Source organism: Macaca thibetana, chromosome 12 (assembly GCF_024542745.1).
Source record: "Macaca thibetana thibetana isolate TM-01 chromosome 12, ASM2454274v1, whole genome shotgun sequence".
NCBI lineage: Eukaryota > Metazoa > Chordata > Mammalia > Primates > Cercopithecidae > Macaca > Macaca thibetana.
In genome coordinates, this window is record NC_065589.1 from 77,520,300 (window position 1) to 77,538,077 (window position 17,778).

The 17,778-nt window shown below is 35.8% G+C and overlaps 1 protein-coding gene across 3 annotated transcripts in view; it reads right to left on the reverse strand.

Annotated features, from left to right (window-relative positions):
- SCN2A (sodium voltage-gated channel alpha subunit 2) overlaps window positions 1-17,778 on the reverse strand; it is a 163,825-nt gene that overhangs the window by 16,728 nt on the left and 129,319 nt on the right. For all 3 annotated transcript variants that reach the window (XM_050752895.1, XM_050752893.1, XM_050752894.1), the window contains 5 exons: window positions 11,462-11,582; window positions 9,368-9,522; window positions 6,431-6,604; window positions 2,180-2,302; window positions 625-906 (listed from right to left, as the gene is read on the reverse strand). In XM_050752895.1, the coding sequence (XP_050608852.1) occupies window positions 625-906; window positions 2,180-2,302; window positions 6,431-6,604; window positions 9,368-9,522; window positions 11,462-11,582 (855 nt within the window). The remainder of the gene's footprint in view (window positions 1-624; window positions 907-2,179; window positions 2,303-6,430; window positions 6,605-9,367; window positions 9,523-11,461; window positions 11,583-17,778) is intronic.

The window sequence follows — 17,778 nt, forward strand, 5'->3', positions numbered from 1 at the left end:
TCTATATACACACACACATATAGACATACACTTTTGATATATATGTGCATATAGATATACACATATATAGTGTGTGTATATATATCTATATGTGTGTATACAGAAATATGTGCGTGTATATATATACATATAATATACATAGTAATTCTGAAAACAAAAGTCTTGTACATTTTCTCAGTTACTATGTATATTATATGTATATATATATACACACACACACAGTTTTCTTTATCCATTTATCTGTTGATGGACAATTAGGTTGTTTCCATATTTTGGCTATTGTGAATAGTGTTGCAGTGAGTGTGAGAGTGCAGATATCTCTTTGACATGTTGATTTAATTTCCTTTGGATATATACCCAGTAATGGAATTGCTGGATCATATAGTAGTTCCACTTTTAGTTTTCTGAAGAACCTCTGTACTGTTTTCCATAAAAGCTATACTAATTTATATTCCTGCCAACAATGTACAAGGGTTCCCTTTTCTTCACATTCTTGCCAACATTTATTGTCATTTATCTGTTTGATAATAGCCATTCTAACAGGTGGATATCTCATTATGAGGAAGAAGAACTTTACATCCATTTTAATTACACGTCATGGAAAATAACAAAGTGATTACTTACTACTTGAAGTAGAGACAGATATCCAAGTCCCACGTTATCGAAGTTTACTTTCACATTTTTCCACCTGGCAGTTTGATTGCTTTCAATGAGAGCTTTGCACTCGCTGTAGTTGTTAACCACGCTTACATCAAACATCTCTCCAGTGGTGTAGTTAATACAATGGTAAAACTTGCCAGCAAAGAGATTCACTCCCATTATACTGAATATTAGCCAAAAGATCAGACAAACCAGAAGTACATTCATGATAGATGGAATGGCTCCTAAAAGAGCATTTACAACCACCTGGCACAGGATGAGAAGGAAGAGTAAGTGAAAAGCCGACAACAAATATTTACTTAGTTTTAAACATTATTACAAAAACAGTCAAATGATTAAAAAAATCTGTTTCAATTGAATATTGGGAAGAAACTGGACTCTAATAGCTCCAACTAAGAATTTTAAAATTATAAATCAGAAGACTATCAAGGAATTTTATATTGGAGAATGTTTTCTCAAGAGGTAATAATATACATGTAGCAAATTTACCTCAAAGGATGGAACTAACAGTAAATGCCAAAAATAATTAAGAGTATAAATAGTGACATGAATATAGAAGTCAACAACACTTTAAAAAAATCGTACAAACCATACAATTTGCTGCCCAAAGAGTGTAAAAGAGACCACTTGGGGATCAAATTCCACACAGAAAATACAAAAAGTATTCTGGTACTGAAAGTTTGATACCTTTTGTTTATTAAGCCTTCTACTGCAAAAACTTTTCTTTCAAATTGGTAAAGTAAAAAGAATTTAACAGCTAATAACTCTTTTCTATGTAACCATGCATATACAGACACTCACAGACACACATCTACACACACCATTCATCTCTGGTTGTCATTGTAACATGCAGATGAAGTCTAAGTAACTACTTTCAAATATTACAAAAAGTATCATTTTTAAAAAATCCCCTTTGAATCAGCTAAAACCACTGAGACAAGGCATCATCATTTTCTAGGTGGTGGGTATGTGGTCTCAGGTTTTGTGCCTCAGGGGATGACAAATGTCAGCACAAACTCCTCTGTTCTTTTGTACTACCCTTCTAAATGAGCGTTAGATTTCCAGTTGACCTACTTTTTAGCCATCTCAGCCTGTGTTTAAGAACTAAAAGGCCTGATTCAAACATCAAAAGGCTCAAAGTGTATCACAGCGGAGTAGTGAAGAAATGATGAGTAACGATTTGGTAGGCTTAAACTACAGCGAGTAGGATTTCCTGCACATTTATAAATGAAGTGAACATAAATAATCTTGATTCAAATCAGCAGCATAACTATAGAGATTTTTCCAAGTGAAAATCTAGCTAATTAGAAACAGTCCCTCTGGCATTATTATACTCTGTGAGTGACTCCAGCAGTGCCAAGTATTATGGACATCTGGTAAATATTATTTTTGATTGATTAGCTATGTCAGTATGAATGTGTGGGACACAAATTTTCCATAAATTTGCCATTTCTATGATACAAAGTGTCAGTCTGCTCTCAATAATAATTCTGACAATTTCTAAGGCATTCAGTCTTACCCTCATTCCTTCAAACCGGGACAAGGCTCTCAGTGGCCTCAGAGCTCTTAGTGTTCTGAGGGATTTGATGGCACCAAGTTCTGAGTAACCCAAGGCATTTGCAGTTAAGCTAACCAATGAGACCTATACAGAAAAAGCAACACAATTTTCTTATTTACATACAAAAATGTCTACACAGTTCAGCCTTGCTCTATGCAATGAATCAGTAATTCTCAAGCTTTCATGAATTTCAAAATCACCCAGGGGTCTTGTTAAAAACACCAATAGCAGAGTCTGAGTTAGTAAGTTTGGGGAAAGGCCTAAGAATTTGCATTTCTACAGGTTCCCAGGGTGAAGTTAATGATACTAGTCTGTGAACACTTATAAAAAAGAAGCCCATATATGTGTTCTATTTTAAGATTCTTGGTAGGAAATGTTTTTGAAAAATTAAAAGTAAAGAAAAAAAAAGAGAGAAAAATGTGATCTTCCTCTACACATCTGTAAAACTTATTTCTGTATCATTTCTAATAATATTGATCAGATCTGAAATGGAAAGAAACATTTGATACACAAGTAAACTATGCAAACCACTGGTGAATATGAGCATGAACACATTTAAAAAGGTCTAGGCCTCTAAAAAGCAGCTTTGACTTTTTACAAATTTCAGTGTGAAGGACATGATATCATTAATTAGGTCAGACCAAATTAGTGAATAAAAAAAGTTGAGATTTTATGATAAATTAGAAATTGCAAGAACAATGTTGTCTTTAGTTATTCATACAGATGACCAATGTAGTTGATAAAAATTATAAAGTCTTAGCTAAAAAGGAAAAGAAAACTGTTCAGGGGAACATACACATGTCCAATTTCCTTTGAAAACATAGAGAAAAATTATTAAAATTATATAAGCTAAGTAAAGATATTTTGTTCTAAAGTGCACCTGAATTTCAAAAGCAGGTAAATAAAAATAAATATGCAATATAGTTTTGCAGAGTATGGCGTTAATATATATTTGAAAAATATATTTTTTAAGCAAAATAAGTGAAGCACATTGAAAGTTGTTACAAAAAACAACTTATTCAAAACAATTTTGCATGTGCAATTTGAAAGTGAAGCCTCTTGAATACAGAAAACAATGAGCTATAAAATTATGTCTTACATAGTTAATATAGTTCCCTTAAAATCCAAACTTTTAGGCTTTGTAAGTCCCTTATTAACAGATAATTGAAAAATAGTTACTGAATTATCATGACTGGTGAAGCTTTTCTGTATTTAAGATATGAGGACCTGTAGTACTTTACCTTCTCTGAAGACAGAACCAAAAAGAGATAAGCATAAGTTAAAGGACGAAAGATAAAAGTTAGACAGAGGAAAATATTCTGAATGAGGTAGTATTTACTGACTGAAAAGAGGTTGTAAAACATTCAATTTTATGTGACTTGTGTAGCTAAATGTGAAAAAGGAGATACATATAGGCCTTCACTTTCTGGGACATTGCAGCAATCTCCTAATTGGTGTTTTAATCTCTAAATAATCTCCTTTCTATTCCATCATTCACACCTCCACCTAACTTCCCTCCCTAAAACAACAAGTTGGTCTTGTCACTTCCCTATACGTAATTAATAGCTTCCTCTTTATTAAATCATAAGTCCAAATTTCCTTGGATGGCACCTCAGGTTCTTCAAACTCTTCTCTAACTTATCTTTCTTACCTCATCATCCCATTACAAAGGCTTACCTCACCCTATCTACTTGTTTCTGGAACCCGCCCTGCATGTCATGCACCAATGTTTTAAGGAATCCATGTTCCTCCCTGTTGCGGGAAGTCAGGGACCGCGAACGGTGGGACTGGCTGAAGCCACGGCAGAAGAACAGAAATTGTGAAGATTTCATGGACATTTATTAATTCCTCAAATTAATACTTTTATAATTTCTTACGCCTGTATTTACTTTAATCTCTTAATCCCGTCATTGTCATCTTCTTGGTAAACTGAGGAGGATGAACGTCGCCTCAGGACCCTGTGATTGTGTCAACTGCACAAATTGTAGAGCATGTGTGTTTGAACAATACGAAATCTGGGCATCTTGAAAAAAGAACAGGTTAACAGCGATGTTCAGGGAACAAGAGACGTCACTTTGAACTGACCGCTGGTGAGCCGGAACAGAGCCATATTTCTCCTCTTTCAGAAGCAAATAGGAGAAATATCGCTGAATTCTTTTTCTCAGCAAGGAATATCCCTGAGAAAGAGAATGCACCCTGAGGGTGGGTCTATGAACGGCCCTCTCAAGGCGCGCCGTCTTTTGTGGTGGAGGCTGAAGGGATGAAAAAAGCCCCGGTTTCCTGTAGCGCTCCCAGGCATATTAGGACGCGGAAATTCCCGCCTAATAAATTTTGGTCAGACAGGTTGTCTGCTCTCAAACCCTGTTTCCTGATAAGATATTATCAGCGAGGATGCATGCTGGAAACTTCATTAGCAATTTTAATTTCGCCTCATCCGGTGGTCCTGTGATGTCGCCCTGCCTCCATCTGCTTTGTGATATTTTATTACGTTGTGAAGTATGTGATCTCTGTGACCCACACTCTGTTCATGCACTCCCTCCCCTTTTGAAAATCGCTAATAAAAACTTGCTGGTTTTAGGGCTCGGGGAACATCGCGGATCCTGCCGACATGTGATGTCTCCCCCGGACACCCAGCTTTAAATTTCTCTCTCTTGTGCTCTTTCCCTTTATTTCTCAACCCAGCCGAGATACTTAGGAAATAGAAAAGAACCACGTTAAACATGGGGAGCGGGTTCTCCCGATACCTCCCTCAGCTGTGCCTGCTGGCATTCACATCTCTTAAGCTCCAGCTCACACTCCACTTCCCTCTTGAAGCCTTTCCTCCTCCCTCCCTAAAGAGGTGGCACTTCTTGCCCCCCAGGTCACTGTGTGCAGAATCACGTGACTAGGACATGCGCCCTGCAATCTGTGCTCTCCTTCCTGTGCCTGTGGGGTCAACAGCAAGAAGGCCCCTCAGTGCCCCTCAAACCTGGCACCAGCCACAAGGGCCTGGGGCAACATCGGGACGTCTTTGAAGGTGGGGGGGGGGGGGGGAAAGAGGTGGCACTTCTAATACAGGTGTCGACTTACTGTGTACACATCTGTCCTCACTTTTCAACTGTAAGCTCCTGCAGGACTGGAAAAATGACTTATTGACATTTGTATCTTTCATAATGAAATAGATGAGCAATAAGCATATTTGATTTAAAGCAAAGTATTGATCAGTTTAATATACTATCATAATAGTTTTCTTAAATCTAAAGAGGTAAATATCAGAGTACTTTGGGTAATATGATCATTAACTGCGGGACAACTAGATTTCTCTTAAGAGTTTCCTTATATCCAAGTAGTGTTAACTTAATACTTTTATCCTTACATTGATATATTAAGTTTCAGATATTTTTATTATGGATTTGCCAACCTATGATAGGTACATACAGAAAATAGAGAAAAGAAATAGTATCATGCATAATCCCATTATACAAATAAAAGAATGGTTATAGTTTTGGTGCATTTTATATTGTTTGTAATGTCCAGCCATATGTAGTTTTAAATATTATTTATGTTCTTCCTTTATTGCCAAAGACTGTTAATGTAATTCTGCATGTAACCTTTATATGTTTAATAGTAGTAGTATATTTAATAGTAGATTTACCTCATATTCAATTATACAAAAATCCTCATATTTTAGTACTTCATCTTATTTTATTTTAACACCAATGTAGTTTAATAAAACCTTTGGCTGCTTGGTCAATAGCCAATTTGCTTCTATACCATACAAATCAAATGTCTCTTGCTTTTTTGGACTTTCCAATTTCTTTGTAATTAATGATTCATCTTTGTGACCTAAACTCAATAGGCTCTAGTGATGACAAAGATACTAATGTCAAAGATACCTGTGAAAAATTTAAATACAGTTATTTTGTGAAATGTGAGCATGCAAAAAGCAAAATTTCTAAATTCATATTTTATTTTGCATCACTAGAAATTTTAAATATTAATTTGAAATTGAATGAATAAGTACAGTATGATGGCCTTTGACTTTTATCTATGAATATATGTGTATTTAAATTGGTAAAAATGTTTTGAGGCATCCTCTCACTGTGAAATGAGAAACATAATTCATATTTGGGCTGATACAGTGTTACTGAGTGCCTACACTGTGTCAGGCACCATTGCTAGAACTAATACATATATGCCAATGAATAAAGCAGCGAAGTGCAGCATACTCACATCAACAATCAGGAAGTCTAGCCAGCACCAGGCATTGGTAAAATACACTTGAAAACCATATGCAACCCACTTTAGCAGCATTTCCAGGATGAATATGTAAGTGAAAACCTTGTCAGCATATTCTAACATGGTCTTAATGGTTTTTCGCTGCTCAATGTATATATCTTCAAAGGCCTGTAAGTCAAAAAATTCTATTAAATTTTATGATCAGAAACAGTCTCTAATTGATGATTTCTTAAAAAAGGAAATGATGCAAGCTTTTATCAGGTGCCTAAGGCTGGAAGGTTTAATGTTTCCCATGGCTGAATTTTACTTCATCATTATCTGATCATAAATGACTGCTGACTGGGCATTTCGGTCAACCCAGGGTTTCAGTAATTTTTAAATTTTGGTCTCAGGGTACCCCCAAAGAGCTTAAAGCTTTTGAGAGACTGCCAGCTGCTTCTCTCTCGATCAGGAGGCAGCGGAACGCCTGGGAGTGGATTGGTCTCATTCAGTGCAGACTCAATGGAACGCACCCTCTAGTAATACAGATATAAAGCAGGGAGGTCCCTCAGCCGACGACGGAAAAAGGAAAGGATTGTCATTGCTCACTTTCTTGTCTCTCTCTCTCTCTCCCCTCTTTCTCTGTCTGTGTGTGTGGGTGGGTGGGTGTACGTTTGGAAATTCCCTTTGACAGAATTTTGCAGAGCCCTTGGGAAAGAGTGGGTAACTCATTTGCAGGAAATCCTGAGGCTTCTGGAATGAAAGGACTATTTATCTAACTTGATCTTCCTATCAAAAAAATTATCAGGAAAATCTGGCAGCCTGGATTAAAGACAAAGGAACATTTTCTTTTTTAGATAACAAGAATCAGGGCTTGTAACCATTGCTCCATACAAGGATCGAAAGGTTTCTGGGCTTTGCTTAGAGCTGAAGCTGTAGACCCCTGAGGAGCCAGCCACTGTGCCAGCACATTGTGCAATTTGGTGAGCACTGAATGGGTGTAACTCAGAACAAAGAGCTCCTACAGCAAAGGTACTAGTCACCGATGAGCCTTCATAGTTCTCTCTCTACTTGGCTTTAGAAAGCACATCTGGCAAGGTGCAGTGGCTCACGTCTGTAGTCCCAGCACTTTAAGAGGCCAAGACGGGCAGATCTCTTGAGGCCAGGAGTTCTAAACCACCCCGGCCAACATGGCAAAACCCAGTCTCTACTACTAAAAATACAAAAATTAGCCAGGTGTGGTGGCTCACGCCTATAATCCCAGCTACTTGGGAGGTTAAGGCACAAGAATGGCATGAATCCAAGAGGTGGAGGCTGCGGTGAGTTGAGATCAAACCACTGCACTCCAGCCTGGGCAACAGCAAGACTCTGGCTAAAAAATAAAAAAGTAAAATTAAAAAAAATAAATAAAGAAAATTAAGCATGGCTGATCCTCTTTAAACTGAGTATATGGCAGGACACAGAATTCTTACTCAAATCAGAATTCGGCTTAGAGGCCTCCAGATCCAATGCAGCAATTTTCCTAATGAAATCAACTCATCAAACACTCTAGTAATTATTAAATTGAAACAGTAAAAGGAATGCAGCCACATTTGTATCACCAATTAAGAAAATAGGTCATATCATTTTTATTATATTAATATTTTGATCCAGTTGATCATTTCATTGAATGAAATCAGACTTAAGTTTGTAATGCCATCGCTTTTCTGCTAGTCAGTAATTAAGTTAGTCTACTTCTTATCTTTCACTGTGGTTGGCAATAGTGAATCAGTGTGAAAAAGACAGAGGAGTCCCCTGCAGCATGGAGTTTATGTTAAACAACTCTGATAGGAACAGGAGGCAGAGAAATTCTGGGCAGAAGAGAGCAGGTACCTGGCAAGGACCCCACCCTCAAGCCTGGAACCGTGGCCCAAAGTGAGAATATACATCCTTGTTTTCCCACTTACATGTTGCCTTTTCCAAAACCACCCATGGTGCACCCTGTCCCCATCCCGTGCCTATGTGAACCCCAGAACTCAGCAGGCAGACAGGAGGAACAGCTGGACATTGGAGACTACAGTTGGACATCAGAAAGAAGTGGCTTGACATCAGAGGGACAGATTGACAGCATAGCTTCGGGGAGGAGTCTGGCTAGGGATGGCCAGACTCCAGGGGAAGATTACCTTCCTGCTCCGTCTCCTTTCAGCTCCCCTTCCCTCTGAGAGCCACTTTCACTGGCAATAAAATCCCCCACATTTACCATCTTCAAGTTGTTGGTACAACTTCGTTCCTCCTGGACACCAGACATGAACTTGGGTACCACAAGTGTGGGTGCAAAAGGCACTGACCCTCCACTGAACTGTTAACATTTAAGCCATCCATGGATGGCAAAGCTAAAAGGACACTGTAACACTTCCTCTGGGGCTTCAAGGATCCCAGGCACCCTCCCCTAGATGCTCCCGTGGGACCGGTATGGAGTTCACTCTTGCCAGTGCCCAAATGCGCTCGCCTTGGCTCCTGCACCCACTCACCTGCGCTCCCCCTCCTGCGAGGGGTGGAGCAGTGAGTGAGTGGAGTTCGCTCCTACCGGCGCCCATGCACTCTAGTTCTCACCTGCAAAGGGGTCAGGGAAATACCGTGCTTCAGTCTGATATTTAGCTGATAATCCTACATCATGTCGACATAACCAGTCTTAGTAAGAACTGCCTCTGATGACTAAAAGTCAGAAAGATCCTTCTTTAAACATTACAAGAAACCCGAATGATCTGAGTTCGGTTCCACCTGAGGGCTACTCCAGACAGAGTAATAAAAATTGCTATTTACTGAGCCTCTCATACTGTGCTAAACACATCACACATATTTCTTCTCATTCTTACAAACATCTTAATTTAAAAGTGGGTAATATGAGTTGATTGAAGGGAAAGGGAAAAGATTTCAGGTGAAACATGAAGGAGTGGATAGTGCATCACCTACCAGAGCCCCACTGCTCAGCAGAATCATGAAGACAATGAAGGTTTCGAACCAATTGTGCTCCACTATCTTATAGCATGTTTTCCTCAAATTCCACCAGAGTTTCCCTTTGCCTTCTTCTATGCTTATCTGACAACACTTGAACTTCCGTACACAGTCTAAAATACGTGGAAAAAAAACAAAGAAAACAAATTACTCTTTGATTAGGTATATTTGTGTTGTGGGAGATTCATCTACAACATTACCTGATAATACATTGTAAATAACATTAACTTTTAAGATAGCTTCCACTTACAGAAGCTATCTTAAAATCATCTATATGACTTTTTAATCATTTGTTCAATAAATTTTTTTATGTTGATAGCACTACTATAATGGATTACATTACACTGTAAAAACACAATATATAAAACGTAGAAGAATCAAAAGGAAAATAAACTTACCAAAAGTTGATATTTCCATCCGGTCGTTATCCTATGAGTGTAATTCCACTCTATATGGACCTTTTACATATTTGAATTCTGATTAGTTCACTTATTGGTATAACTATTTCCCATCTTTATTATAAGTAAATAAATTTGTGAAAGATTTCATAATATTTCTCTAAATATGATTACTAGAATTAATATAATTATTCCACTTTTTTTTTTTTTTTTGAGAGGGAGTCCAGGCTGGAGTGCAGTGGCCTGACATTGGCTCACTCACTGCAGCCTCCGTCTCCCAGGTTCAAGTGATTCTCCTGCCTCAGCCTCCCGAGTAGCTGGTATTATAGGCATATACCATTACGCCCAGTAGAGATGGGGTCTCACCATGTTTGCCTGGCTGGTCTTGAACTCCTGACCTCAAGTGATCCGCCTGCCTCGGCCTCCCAAAGTGCTGGGATTACAGGCATGAGCCACCGTGCCCGGCCCAATTCCACTATTATTGAATACTTCGTTTGCTTTAAATCTGGCCATTATCAACAACAATCTAATAAACACCTTTCATAATTTCTGGATTGCTGGATCAAAGGCTCTTCAACAAATACTTATTGAGTATCTACTATTGTCAAAAAATTGCACAGAACAAATTATACTACTATAACATGTAAAACATAGCCTTGCCCTTAAAGAATGCACATTTTAAGTTGGGGCAATTTGTCTACAATTCTATAGTTATGGAAAGCAATAATTATCACAAAACAAAGTGTTATGAGAGTTTTCTGGTAAACTTTAATTTTTGAGCTTTATGGAGGAAATGGATTTGGATCTTGAAGGATATGTAAGAGCCATATGTATAAAATGAAGCTGTAAGAATGGAGAAATAATGATACAAGTCAAACTTAGTGACAAGAAAGTCTGTGAATTGCGCAGAAGGAAATAAGAGTCAAAACTAGAAAAGCAGTTTAAAGCCCAGGGTTTTAGGTGGTTTCATACGCAGCATTGCTATCACAATATATAACTGATCCATACCTCAAACAACATAATTTTAGTTTTCTTCAGAAAATCCTTTTGCAATTACTCCAGTGACATGTTGCTCCATATCATATGACTCATAGTATATTTTGGCATTTTTATGATCTATCTTTTTTCAGAAATAATAAAAAAAAATTGGCCTTGACTGAAACAGGAGCTGTTACTTAAGGACAAATTTAAATGTACACTTATCAATTAGTACCCATTATAATATCACAAAATAGTGCATCATAAATTACTTCTCTCACTTTCTTATTTATTTAATGTTTAAACCTAAAGAGAGATGTGTGTGATTTGGCTTTCTCTCCTGTAAGATATTTTAGAAGGCCACAGAAGAGCCAGTTAGTAATATTTCTTAGAGTTAAAAATGATTCATAAAAATGAAAATATCTAATTACATAAATTAAACTTTGCCTTTTAAAAAGCTGCATTTCTTTTTCAAACGGCAAATGCAAAAAAAAAAAAAAAATAAATGAACAGTTGTTGGGTAGGTACAGATGATTACTAGATAGATAGATAGATAGATAGATAGATAGATAGATAGATAATAGATGGTAGTCAGATAGACAGACATTTAAATAAATAGGAAAAAATGGATAGATAAGAGGATACTCAAGACCACATATGTTATTGTTTTGCTCACCTTCTGTAAAACAGGCTTCAGGTTCAAGGGATTCCTCAGGTTCAACCTCAGGTTGTTCTCCCTCGGCGGGAGCTCCTATATCAACTGTGCTGCCTTCAGATGAACTAGTTGCATTTAGCTTCTGAAAATCAATCCCACAAAAAAACACATTTAATTATTTTCTTTAATCTAAATGTAAAAATTAATTAGGTGTGCCCCCCCATCTTCTGTATGAATTTTCTTGATCTGTAATTTAAGAATAACTTAAACATAATGCCAATCCGCTTTGGTAAAGGTCGGGGGTCACAAGATTAGATACAACACCATAGTATTTTTTTTTCTTTAAAATATGGTGCTAACAACTGAAATAACTTTTGTTTGAGCCTATGTATAGAGATTCTGAAAGAAAATCCTGCAGAAAGCTTATGTAAGCTGCCAGAGTCATATAATCATCTGTGATCTTGCTTTTGTACATTAGCTGCAAATGGTTTGCAAATAGTTTGTTTTATTCTAAAATTGTGACCCAACCAATGAAAGCTGCACAAGTGTATTTTCATGTCAAATTCAGAAAAGATTTGGTCAAATGCACATAAACAGCAACCATCTAAATTTATCCACTTTTCATTGACATGAAAACATATACCAGATTGTTATTAAATATATTCTATAATTTTCTAATTCCAAAAAGAGCAGCACGTTGTTAGCTATATAGCAAGAGCTGTTATTTTGCATTCTCTTTGGCCAATGCACTCCTGTGTTTCATTGTGCATTTGGAAACTACTTGTTACTCTGGCACTCTTACCTGCCCTGTTAGTACAGGCAGAAATGAATATTTAGTTGTTCTTTTGTTTTCCTTTAGGATAAATCAAATATTACCAAAAGAAAAATATAATAGAAGTTGTTTTATATCTTGAAATGCAATAAACTTTAGCCAGGTCGGTCCATTCTTGGGATCAGCATACACAAAGGGATCCCAGTGTTTAACCCGGTCTTAAAACGCTCTAGGAATGATGCAGGGCCAGGTGTGAGTGCCACACAAGAATCAGAGTAGTTTGGGCCACAGCATTCTCGGACCTGTTACAATGTTATTACCATGAGTGCATAACATTAGGAAATGGTTGAGCTGGTAAGAGCTACTTTATAAAAAGGATGAAGTAAGCACATGATAAAATGCACACTGAAGTATGTTAAACTAGAATAAAATGGATGCTGTAGTCAGTACTGGAAATGTTATATTTATATTTGGGCATAGGATTATGTGGATTTTCTCTAGAAAGATGGTTTCTTTATTTTATGAAAATAATTTTCTTTATATAAAATATTTCCTTAGCATAGTGATGCTGATGACTTAAAAAATATTGATGTATGATATACATGAGATTAAAAATGCTTCTGTCTCTCGTAATTTAACAATACCAATGATAGAAGCATAAATATTAGATACTTCTGCCTGCTTTGAGTTAGTTTGAGAAGTATTTTTTAATTTGTCCAAAAAAGTTAAATCAATGATTATATATTATAAGGTGCTTGAAGATTGTTGATTTCTTATTTTAATTTATCAGGTATATCAAATTACCAGAAAAAATAATCCTAATATCTTTGTCATTAAAATTTGAATATATTTGTTCTCAGATGAAACATTACATGTTTTTCTAATTTCCTATCCTTTGGATTGGAATCTTTCTGAGATAAGTATACCTATGTTTCTATACATGTAATTGACTAAAAAATGACTTAAAAATCTTCTCATTTTAATATATCTAATTCACACGAAGCTGTTATGCTATTAGGGACCTGATAATACTGATCTTATCACTTGCAGCCTGTTGGAAAATAACACAGGTAATCAGAAAAGCTGAAGCTCAGTCACATCTGATGGAAGTATAGACAATCCACGATAGGAAACGAAAAATGTTCCTTTTAAGAATAAGGTCCACATTGTAAACACAGAACGGGGTAAGACTTGGGGTGACCTCAAGGCAAAAATGAGGATCCATATTCAGGGTTCTGCAAATGCTCAGGCTGACATTGCTGGATGACTGTATCAGAGCTTACATCAGTGCTCAGTAATGTTACAGGTCTTAATAAATTTTGCTTAAAAAAACGAATGAGTGAATAAATGAATGAAAGACATGGTAACATAATGAGGTCTAGCCCTTGACAGTGATTGGGAGAAGTCACCAGACACCTTATTATAGAAGATCTTCAGTAAAATGTGCAAAAGTTTACATAAGATTCCTGTAACATCAATTATCACCCCTGCTGCCAAGTATCTGGGTTGCTAATACTTTAAATGACTTTGGGAAGACTTTTGCCACCACACTATTTCTTTCTTCACTGTCTATTTTGCAACAATCATGCTTCCTTGCTTTCATAAAGTCTCCCCAATAAATCTGGAGACCTAATTTCTTCCATACATCTTCACTCACCATATGCACCCTAGGCTGTTCACCAACCTTTTCATGGCTTATCATGCATCTTAAACCTTGATAATGTATGGGTCAAATTTTTTCAGACAAATGGATTCTGGGTACTTTAACATGTTTGTAAGACATTTGGGGGCAGAAGCTATGTACTCTAGGCCCAATGGATAATACATCAATATGGATAATAAGAATAATATACATGTACTCTAGGCCGTACGGATAATACACCAATATAGTTCAATACAAGGAACAGACTTTGAATTGCTAAAATGCTGTTCATTAAGTATTGAATGAATGAATGAATTGCTAGATACACTGTCTGTTTTCAACAGCCTGTTCAAATTAGCAATTTGCCAAATAGTTTGATCCAAGGTTAAAATCAGAGAATATCAAACAGAGTTTGCTGTACTTGGCTGAAAATGAGAAGCATGTTGAGATTTTTATTAAAATTGCTTTTTTATTCATTTTTTCTGGAATTTCAAATTATAAAAGACATCCCTGTATCTTCGCTTATTTAAATAACATTAAAAGTAGAAGAATTAACATTGCTCCCTTTCATTTTAGTGCACTACCTTAGTTCTGATGTAGAATTAATAGATACCTTTTTCCTAAAGCCAAATATTTATTTATCGAAAGGTCAAGTTTTTACTTTTTCCAAGGTTCAATTCAAAAGTATTTTGTGTTTCTAGAAAATGCATCTCATCAGACTTAATTTTTTGGAGGAAAGATCATATTTTTGTCATCCTTGTATCCCTAGCACCAACGTTTGTGTTTAATAAATTTTGGGTAAATGAATGAATGACCAGTGCGAGGACTCTTCTATCCAACCACTAACTACTAACACTTCCTATCTGATATTTACTTTCACATTCAAAAGAATACACATAATATTCTCTCTTAATTGCAGAGTAACACAAATCTTTCAAGATTCTGAGTTGCGTGGGCAATGATGAACAACTCTTAGAACTAGGAGTACTGTCTTAAAACCAGTCTGCCAATTAATCAGACCTAATGTGAGTGTATGAGGTGAACCGTAGTTTAACTGTGGAGTCAGGAAAACTATTACCGAATCATTTTGACAGTGTTTTCCCTCTTTTCACTCTGTGTACAAGGATCTATAGCGCTAGTGATGAATGGAGCCTCTTTAAGGAATGCAATCTCATCCTTCCCCACCGTCCTCTGAAGTGGAGCAGCACAGTATCTGTCACATGTGTTACTTGAATACTTTTCCGCTTGTGGTATTTGATTTACAAATAACAGAGAATCTAAGCTGCACTTTGATCCTTAATGTCAGCCAATCCAGTAATTATTTAGAGAAGGAAATATGAGTTTTATCAACTTGTCAAAAGTTATACCGAATCAGTGGTTGGATTCCAGATCTGCTGCAACCCATTCTGCCATGATTCTCTAAAGAATCTTTTTGACGATTCAAAAGTAAACCCAATGTTTATCAATTTAAAACATTTAGTAGACTAGATACGTAATCAAATATTGTAGGTTCAAGATAGTGCTTATGATATTGTTGATTTCCATGTTTTAAAACCATGAACTTTAGTATTAATTCAAGTTATATTCATAATTGTTAATATGTTTTAATGTAGAGGAGAGCTAAATACACATTGGAGTATTTCATGAACAAGAATTTTTCTTTAAGCAATGATCCCAAAACATAGGCAGGAAATTCTCATTTATAAAACCCTTCTTGATAACGTCAATTAAATGACTTTCTTAAAATTATATGCGAGGCAAATATCATAGTATTATAAAATATGCTGACTAAAGCAGTGAAAATGTGTAAAAGCCCATAAAATAAAATTAATCAAATTAGGAATATAAAAAATTCAACTTCATTTAAGTTCATAATTACGATGAACCTGACTGTAGTACATATTCACCAATTAGAACTGTGAGATGATCATTATGTGAAATTGTTACAATTCATGCACTTAAGAATTTTCAAATAAAGAGTGCCTGTAAATGCTCCAATCTGGGGATAATTCATGGTGAAATGCTACATAAATAAGTGACAAAAATATGGCTAGAAGCAGACGCAGTTTAAAAAGTTCTATATATGTCCCTTTGGTATAATTTGGATATTTAGGTTCACTTTTTATTACCTGTACTTATTTATCAGGAAACTAGTGGACTATGTGATGTTGTTAGTGTAGCCCTTGCCTAGTTAAAATTTAACAAAATAAGGATGCCAGGACAATAAAGAGATCAAATAGGAATAGCCAATTTTATATGCTCTGAAAAGCATTGGCAATCATTTACTTTCAGGTGGAAATATTGCTTGAACAATATTTTTGGTGGATACCTAATATTACAGGACTCTTCCTAGTGAAAATCTGCTGTGATTCTTTTATACGCTGGATAATTATAATCAAATGATTTAAGCAGGAGAGAATCATATTTTGCTTAATGATCTAATAAACATCAAGATACAATATTTCATTTTGTATTTTTAGATATTATACTTCCCAGTTATGCTTTCTGCTTTAATAATAAATTACTACTAAATATCAATGTGCCAAATGAATAGTTTTTCTTTAGACAGCAAATGTGAGCAAATGCAAGTAAATTATTTTCAAAAATAATGAATCACAACAGAAAATGGAAGAGAAAACACAACTTCCTATTAAATTTTTCATGGGCACACTCATTTCTCATTATGAAGCTAAGATACATTTTGAAGAAAATATAATTAGTAGATATTGCATATAATTTGGGAAAAGAGATAATTTAATTAAAAAATTGGTACTTAAAAAAGAGAAAAGTTCAAATACAGATTAAATCAAGTATCCCATATCTGACTATTTTGGCTTCCAAGAACAAAAATCATTTGTTCTGCATGGATCCTATTGCTGACCTGTACTTAAGGAGCTCTGGTTACTTTACATAAACTATCTTAACCCTGAAACAATGGAAAGAATGGTCTTGCTTACTTTGGAATGGGCTTAAAGCCTAAATGACACATTTATATCAGACAGGAATTGCTGGTGTTACTTTTCAATAAAGAACATGGTAAAATCAAAATAATTACTCACGGTATACTGTAGTATCCAGAAAGTCATTTAAGTGTTTATAATGAATACATTATAACATTTTTTAAACCACAAATGGTAGGATTTCAAATATTTTTCTTTGGATGGCAAAAGGAACTCTTATGTCATGATGTCCTACTGCTCAGTAGATTACCAATGACCCAAAGACACATGTGTTTGGCCCATTTTGTTCTTATATTAAAGATATTTTGGGCATTTTTTTTCCATTTTAATTGCTATCCCACTGGAAAACTTTCCCATGAGGACTACACATTCTCCAGGATAAAGTCATAGACAGGTGCCTGTTGAACCCATTCCACCATTGCTTACTCAAACCTTCCAGACAGATTTTTGTCCCTGTATTTAACCCTTGTATTAGAAATTAGTATATTCTTTTAGGAAGTGGACAATGTTTCCTGAGGGAGAATCAGAAACTTTTTCGAGGAAATCAAAAATTGCAATAATGTGAGGGTTGAAAATAAACCAAACAGTTCCTTCTTAGCTTCTATTCTACCACCTTTACTCCAGCGGAATCCCCTAGATACATTGATGGATAATATGCTTCAAATATCTTTCTAAACCAGAAATTGGCAAAATGGGATACTCAGAGAATAAGGAAACTAACCTTGCCTCTTTCCAGTAAACAAGCTATTACCCAAAAGTGCCTAAATTTCATGCTTTTCTGAAGAATTACTACATAATAGGAAAAAGTAATTCTCTGTCGTCCCTGTGTATATGTGCATCTGTGTTTAACTGTAAACAATTACGCATCTTGGATCCCATTTTATATACCATGCTTCCAATATATAAGGCATTATAGATCATGAATCTGGAGAGTCAGTGATGGAATATTTTGTTCCAAAGTATA